At 62.9% G+C, this 7626-nt stretch overlaps 1 protein-coding gene across 1 annotated transcript; it reads right to left on the bottom strand.

The window, feature by feature from the left end:
* Positions 1-649: 649 nt before the first annotated feature.
* Positions 650-3496, bottom strand: ACTG1 (actin gamma 1). The gene is made up of 5 exons (XM_035025796.1): positions 3337-3496; positions 2614-2982; positions 1892-2330; positions 1598-1779; positions 650-1507 (listed from the first exon to the last, which is right to left on the bottom strand). Exons 2-5 carry the CDS (start codon positions 2974-2976, stop codon positions 1364-1366), a joined length of 1128 nt encoding a protein of 375 aa, XP_034881687.1. The 5' UTR covers positions 2977-2982; positions 3337-3496; the 3' UTR covers positions 650-1363.
* Between the last annotated feature and the right edge of the window lie 4130 nt (positions 3497-7626).

Raw genomic sequence — 7626 nt, 5'->3', positions numbered from 1 at the left:
CCGAGTTGGGCTCCACTGCTGGAGATTCTCTCGCCCTCGCCCTCTGCCCCCCCCCCACGATGTTCTCTCTCTCAAAACAAAAGCTTATTTCCTTGACCCAACCTGCAAGGCAACTTGAGTATTTCAAAAAGCTGCCTAACTCCGGTCCATCACTAGAAACACTGAACCCTTGACTGAGCCAGGGGCGCAAACGAGGTTTTTGAAGGGCAAGTTGGGGGATGTCCACACCACTGGTGACCAGTCCCTTGGTTCAGGAACCCAGTGATTTCATGAACTTTCATGGCCGCTCCACTGAGCTCGTGGAGAAAAGGAAACCCCAAGTCCTACAACCACCCGCGTGTGGAGGGAACCCAGCCCTGTATAGCTCCAAGCGCTTCTGGGCAGCATGGCCTCCCAAGTACCCGGTTATCTGGAGCGCTCACCTTGCTTGGAGTCTCAGCTCAGGGGCAGCGGCACAGGATTCCCTGCACACAAACCTTCCTCCGGGGAGGGGCTCCCCAGCTCTCCAACTGTGCCAACCGTTCACCAGACCTGGCTCTTAAAATAGAATCACTTTTCATCCTCAAGAATCCACCCCCCCCCCAAATTCAGCCAGGGGTTCTGACCCCAAGCCCCACCCCTGCACTCCCGCAACAGACGCCACCGCACATTACTGCAGCACTTTTATTTCCTCACACGATGACGCGTTGCTGGGGCCTAATGTTCTCACATGACAGTAGAAAACCAAAATTTGTTGTCATCTCTTAAAGAATTGAGAATTGTGTACAAAAACCTTACATAAATTAAAAGGATGAATAAATTTACAGTTGTAAATGCAAACCGTTTTCCAACTCAAGGCAATTAACAACCCACGGTGTTCTGGCAGGAAAACATCGGGTAAGAAAGGAAAAGTGGGTCCTAAGGCTCGGACCTTCCCAACCCTGTTAGACCGGCAAGACAGAAGACTCTTGCCAGCCTCTAGAGAAATCCTGGAATAGGCAGCTCTCAGACATTAATACCCTGCACAGATCAAGAACCTCACGGTCTTGCAGATCCTCCGATCAATGGATTTCTCTTCCACCACCGTGTTCTCAACCTCAGCCATGAACTGACCGAGCCGCATGTGCTAAGGGTTTAAATCAAAGATATGTACAGGGTATTAAACATATACCAAGGGAACAGTTAACTTGGATACAAGGTCAAGATCAGCAACAAGTTCTACAATCCAGTGCTGATATCAGATACAAGCTTCAAGGACAAATTTCTTTTCAAAGGCTTATTCCAGTTTCATGAGGCTAGCATGAGGTGTATACGTTTGCCAGGGCAAACTTATACTCCGGGATTCACTCATGCAGCAGATGCGTAGCATCTGCTCGCAGTCCATTTAGAAGCATTTGCGGTGGACGATGGAGGGGCCTGACTCGTCATACTCCTGCTTGCTGATCCACATCTGCTGGAAGGTGGACAGTGAGGCCAGGATGGAGCCCCCGATCCACACGGAGTATTTGCGTTCAGGAGGAGCAATGATCTGTAAAAACAAGAACGGGGCTGTTAGCTCGTGGCACGGTCTTCACAGTAAGGCCTCGGAGCCCCGAGCCCACAGCTGCCCTGGACTCACCTTGATCTTCATCGTGCTGGGCGCCAGAGCTGTGATCTCCTTTTGCATCCTGTCGGCGATGCCGGGGTACATGGTGGTCCCGCCAGACAGCACCGTGTTGGCGTAGAGGTCCTTCCGGATGTCCACGTCACACTTCATGATGGAGTTGAAGGTGGTCTCGTGGATGCCACACGACTCCATTCCTAAGGGACAAAGCTTCTCCCTTAGAGGGCACACGCCCTTTTGGAGGCCATAAAGAGCACCGCCCTCCCCAGCCTCAGTGGGACCCCTGGCACCCCGCTGCCCCACACCTACCCAGGAAGGAAGGCTGGAAGAGCGCCTCCGGGCAGCGGAACCGCTCGTTGCCGATGGTGATCACCTGCCCGTCGGGCAGCTCGTAGCTCTTCTCCAGGGAGGAGGACGACGCAGCCGTGGCCATCTCCTGCTCGAAGTCCAGGGCGACGTAGCACAGCTTCTCCTTGATGTCACGCACGATCTCCCGCTCGGCGGTGGTGGTGAAGCTGTAGCCACGCTCCGTGAGGATCTTCATGAGGTAGTCCGTCAGGTCCCGGCCAGCCAGGTCCAGACGCAAGATGGCGTGGGGCAGGGCGTACCCCTCGTAGATGGGCACAGTGTGGGTGACCCCGTCCCCAGAGTCCATGACAATACCAGTGGTGCGGCCAGAGGCGTACAGGGACAGCACAGCCTGGATGGCCACGTACATGGCCGGGGTGTTGAAGGTCTCGAACATGATCTGGAGAAAAGGCAACGGGCTCCTTAGTCCAAGGCAGGGACTCGGAGCCACCCCATGCTCACACACTGCATGCTCGCATGCCACAAATGTGATGTGTAGAGAAAAGAAAAGGTCGCAGGCAGAAACACAAATAAGAAACCTTGAGACTTCAGGGAGGAAATGCCAGGAGAGGAACAGAACCCTGGAAATATCGAAAGAAATACTTGAATTTCAGAAAATAAAACTGAGCAGAACATGGCTTAACGAAAACAGATGGGCAGTGGTCGCATGGGGCAGCGCTTACCTGGGTCATCTTCTCGCGGTTGGCCTTGGGGTTCAGGGGGGCCTCGGTCAGCAGCACGGGGTGCTCCTCGGGGGCCACGCGCAGCTCGTTGTAGAAGGTGTGGTGCCAGATCTTCTCCATGTCGTCCCAGTTGGTGACAATGCCGTGCTCAATGGGGTACTTGAGGGTCAGGATGCCCCGCTTGCTCTGGGCCTCGTCGCCCACGTAGGAGTCCTTCTGGCCCATGCCCACCATCACGCCCTGGTGTCGGGGTCGCCCGACGATGGACGGGAACACGGCTCGGGGGGCATCATCCCCAGCAAAACCCGCCTTGCACATGCCGGAGCCATTGTCGATAACGAGCGCGGCGATCTCCTCTTCCATTGCGGTCTGCGTGAAGACCGGTCCGGTCAGACGAGCCCCAGCACCGAGGGTCCGCCTCCCCCCGCCGCCCCCGAGCCCGGCAGGGGAGTAACCGCCCAGACCGGGCCTTTCTCCGGGCGCCCCCCCCACTCGCGGGCGGCGGCGCGACCGGGACTCTCCGCACTGCGGTCCGGCCCCGCCCCAGGCCCCCCCGAGTCACCCCCCCCCCGTGCGCCCCCCGTGCACCGGCCGTCCACCCCGCCCAGGCCCGGCCCCGACGATCGGGGCCGTGTGGCCGGGCCCCCCAGATAGGAGGCGTGGTGCGGACCTCGGCACCAGGTGCGGGGACCAGCGCCCGGGGCGCGCAGGGCGGCCTCTTACCGGTGGAGGTGGCGGCAGTGGACGCGAAGGACGAGCTGCGAGAAGACGCGGAACGCGGACCGGCTGCGGCGAGTGAGACCGAGCGCGGCCTCCCCCGCCGCTATTTAAGCGAAGCGGGACGCGCGCGCGGGCCGGCGGCGCGCGCGGCCCCAGAACATGTCCATATATGGCGATCTTTCCGAACGCCGGGCGCCCATTGGCTCGCCGGGCCGGGACACGTGGGGCCCCGCGCCCGGCCCCGCCCCCCGCCCGCACCGCCCCCAACGGCCCCGCCCGCGTCGCCCCCGCGCGCTCGGGACCCCGCGCGCGAGATCCCGCGCGGACCGGCGCGCGGGCAGGGTGGGCGGGTGTTCCCCGGGGGTCGCGGGCCGGCTGCGGGTCCGACTGGCCAGCCCCGCCCCGGGACTGCTAGGCTGTGGGGGAGGGCCCGGCTGCACCCCGAAACTGCCTGGCCCAGGGCTCGGCCGCGCCCCAAGCCGGGGTGTGTCCCCGCGGCCCGGCCCCACGGGTGGGGGGCTTTGCCCCCGCGCGCCCCCTGCGAGCTGCACCCCGAGGCTCCGCAGAGAGCGTGGGGTGCGAAGGCCAACGCTGGGCTGGGGGAGGGGCGGACGGGGTGTCCCCGCCGGTCGCCCTTGCGGCGCCCTGGGTCCCGCGGCCCAGAGGAGCCCCGTAGAGTCGTGACCTCGTCTCCGTGATGAGGGCTAGGAGCCGCCTGTCCCCCATCGTGGCCAACCACCGCGCAGGTCCCTCCGCCGGAGGAGGGGGCGCCCTGCCTGGGGTCCCTGGCGGTGCGGAGACAGGGGCTTCATTCTAGCCACCGCCGACGCCTCCTGCCTCTCAAACCGCAGGCCTGATTGTCCCCAGGAGCGGGCTCTATTCGGGGTTTGGGGCCATCCCCCCATCCACTGGGGAGGGGCTTTGTTTTGTTTTAAGCTCCTGTGCACATTATAAGGAAACTGAGGCAGGAAAGGGCAGTTTTGACTGTCCGGACGGTCGACTCTCCCCTAGAGTTGGTGGGCACCCTCTGCTTACGATACTAGAGAGAGCCAGGGTGGGAGTGGGACCAGGCCGCCCCGCTGCTGCCTGACCCCGGGTCGCCAACAGGCCGGCCCCGCCCGGCTGCCCTGGGATTGTGTGTCCTCCCAGGTCCGGGGCGTCCCCTTTTCCCCAGGAGCCTGGGCTGGAAGACCAGTCCTCGCTAACAGGGTCCTAGCCGCACCTGCTGGCGCCATGCTTTGGTTATGCCCAGAGGGGAACCGAAGACTACGATTTCTTTGGGCTGATTTGTAAGCTTTTGGAAGTGCTCAGAATGAAACGTCAGAGGAGGCGTGGGGAAGAGCACCAGGCCAAGGGTGGTGGCGGTGGGACCAGGCGAGGGAGGCCAGGGACTCACACAAGGTCCCCGGGGCGCTCAGCTTGACCCGGGCAGGTGTTTGACAGTGGGGGGCGGGGCCAGCCTCCCCTAGAGCCCTGCAAGGTGAGCCGGTGGCCCCGTCTATGGATGAGGACGATGGGCCCAGACGGTAAGGCAGCTGCCCAGCTCGCCTGTGGACTGCAGTCCCCCAGACACCATGGCCTTGTCTATGGCCATCCATGCCCCCAGGACTAGCTGGGTCCCTGACAGTCGCCCCAGGCTTTTCAGGGGCGCAGGGCAAGGCTGCTGTCCGTCAGGTGTGTGCCCTACCTATGGGAGAACCCCGGGCTGGGCCTCCGTAAAACCCATCCATACTCGCGGCCACTCGCGCCCGTGGGCACAATCACGGCCTGAGGACAACCCCAGGTGGGGGTGTCCGTGATGTAAGGATGATTTCCACTTGGGGGTCCCAGAATGTCACCCACAGGACACAGGGAAGGGAAGTGCTAAGGTCTCCACGTCCTGTGTCCGCCCACCCCACGATTCCACTCAGGCCTCTGACTCCGGCTGGGGGGGCACCTGTCTCTCCTCCAACTCCAGCTCCCCCTAGCACTCCTTTGTCTGGCGTGCTTGAAGGGGTAGCCACTTCTGGGAAAAGATGGGGACGGAGCAGACCCCCACAGACCTCTGTCCCCGCCCCCTTCCTCCCTCCGCACCTTGCAGTCCGCGGGACGCCGGGTGCTCGGCCCCAGGGTCGCGGAGGTGAGTGGGGCGGGGCCCGGGAGCCCGGACCTCCCCCCCCCCGCGGCGCCGGGCTGCGGGGGAGGGGCGGGCGCTACTTCCTCTTCCGCGGTGTGTCACCGGTGGGGGGCAGGGTGGGCACGGCAAGGTGCGGCCGCAGGTGGGCGGCGGGGGGCGGCGGGGGGCGGCGGCACGCGCGGCGCGGTGCGGCCATATTTGGCGATTTCGGCGCCGCGGGAGCCCCGCCCGCCGCCCGGGAAGCCGCGGCCCGGGCAGCCCCGTCCCCGCCCGCCGCCGGCCCTGAGTCACCGGCCGGGCGGGGGTGGAAGTAACGGACGGGGGGCGCTGGGCGCGCTCCTCGCCTTATTTAGTCAAGGAGGCCGCCGATTGGCCGGCGGAACAAAGGGGCGGTGGCGGGCGGCCGGGGCGGGGCGGGAGCGGAGGGGCAGCCGCGGTCCCCCACCCCCACCGCCGGCTCCCCGCGAGCCAGCAGCTCCGCGGCAGGCCTGGCCGCGACAGTGGGGGTGGGGCTGCGTGTGCCCCGCCCCCCCCGGGTCCGGTGGGCGCAGGAGGTTGGGGGGGTGGATGCGGGGCTAGATGCCTGGCCGGGGAGGAGGGGAGTGACCTTCTGGGAAGCACCACCGGAAGCCAGGGATACGTGGACGCGGGGGGGCCCGGCTCCAGGTAGCCCTGCGCCCGCTGGCCCGGCGCAGGGGGATGGGGGAGCACCGCCGTCTGCACGGTGATTTTTATGTTTTGCAACTGGGCAGTACGAGGCCTCGCCCAAGGTCACCTCGGGGCTGTGCTCTTGGAAGCTCAGGGCCGTCCCCAGCCCGCCCAGAGCGGGAGAGGGCCCGGCGTCCCTGGGGAGGGGACCGCGAGGACGGCCGCAGCCCCTGGCTCCGGCGAGCAGGGAAGCTCTGGGCAGGAGGGAGAGAGTCTGCACTTGCCCTCCTGCCCAGAAGCGGGTGCGTCCTTTCCATCTTGAGGACAAGCTTGGGCCTCAGAGAAATGATGTGATTTTTTTTTTTTTTCTAGCTCATTGCTGGCTTTAGGGGATTTATTGTGACTTTGCTGCATCTGATTTTATCTCCCATGCATTTAATGGCTGAGAAAATAGCGGGGCAGGGAATTGGTATCACCTTGCAGGTAACTGGTGGGGCTGGGAGCGCTCCAGTCCTGGGCACTGCCTGGCCACCCACACCAGACTGTCATCTCCCTGAGCCTAGGACCTCTGCACCTGGGAGCATGGCCTGCAGCCCACCTGCACCCCACCCCCCGCCCTGCCCCAAACTCACTCTCCCTCACCCCTGCTTGCCTCCCACCTCTAACCACCTCCCAACTAGTCATTACTTGTCAGGCAGACAGGGTAGGTAATGGGCCACTGCTCCTAGCCTTTGCCGCTGCCATTCCACCTGCCTGGAATGCCTTTCCTTCTCCATCCAAATGCAATGCGGGAACCTGAGTTGGATCCTGGAACAGAGGAACCAGTGAGGTCCGAGGAAAGTGTGGAGTTTAATACCAAGTGCCAAAGTTGGTCTCGATGACAGATGAACCACGCCGGCGTAAGTTGTTACAACAGGGAAACTGAGTGGGGAGCTTACAGCAAAGCTCAGACGGTCTTTGCCACTTTTCTGTAAATTTTAAATTGTCTTCTAATAAAAACTTCATTTTAGAAAACCCAAGGAAAACCAGTTTTTCTATCCTTAGGTCACTGTCTTATTCTCCTGGTCTGTGGACAGATCAAATACTTGATGATGCTTCTGTCATCTAAAGCCACCTGCAGGGCCCTGGGCAGGCTCCCTCAGGGAGGGGAGGGGGGCAGGCTTGAGCCGTGCTGTCTGCTTCGAACAGTTGCCCCGAGGGCTGCCCTGGTAGGCAAGGCCGGGTTCCTGCTGGCTTGGCCTGCTTGCCTCTGAGTTTCAAGTCCAAGGGCAAGGTCAGAGCCACATACTTCCATGTCTGGACTAGGGCCCAGCGGGGCTCGTTCACCCGCCAACGCTGTGCACACTGCGGTACGGCTGGAAGTGAAGCCTCCCGGTGGCTGGCTGGGGGTTTGGGCCCATGCACGCTGTGCCAGGTGCTGTGGGCTCATCACCACCACTCTGTCCTGCTCCAGGGAGCCCTGGGCCAGGCCTCCGTGCGCTGTCCTCTTCGTGCCGCCTGGGCAGTACCACGAAACTACGCCATGTTAC

Source organism: Mirounga leonina, unplaced genomic scaffold, assembly GCF_011800145.1.
Source record: "Mirounga leonina isolate KUSES-001 unplaced genomic scaffold, KU_Mleo_1.0 Mir_197, whole genome shotgun sequence".
Taxonomy (NCBI): Eukaryota; Metazoa; Chordata; class Mammalia; order Carnivora; family Phocidae; genus Mirounga; species Mirounga leonina.
Note: the sequence above shows the minus strand (reverse complement) of the source record. Positions and strands in the feature narration are given on the sequence as shown.

Excerpts from the sequence above, each read along its gene's own strand:
- ACTG1 (XM_035025796.1), bottom strand. The coding sequence starts at position 2,976 with ATGGAAGAGGAGATCGCCGCGCTCGTTATCGACAATGGCTCCGGCATG. Across the intron at positions 2,331-2,613 it reads ACCGCGAGAAGATGACCCAG|ATCATGTTCGAGACCTTCAA; the intron begins GTAAGCGCTGCC and ends CCTTTTCTCCAG. Across the intron at positions 1,780-1,891 it reads CTTCCAGCCTTCCTTCCTGG|GAATGGAGTCGTGTGGCATC; the intron begins GTAGGTGTGGGG and ends TTTGTCCCTTAG.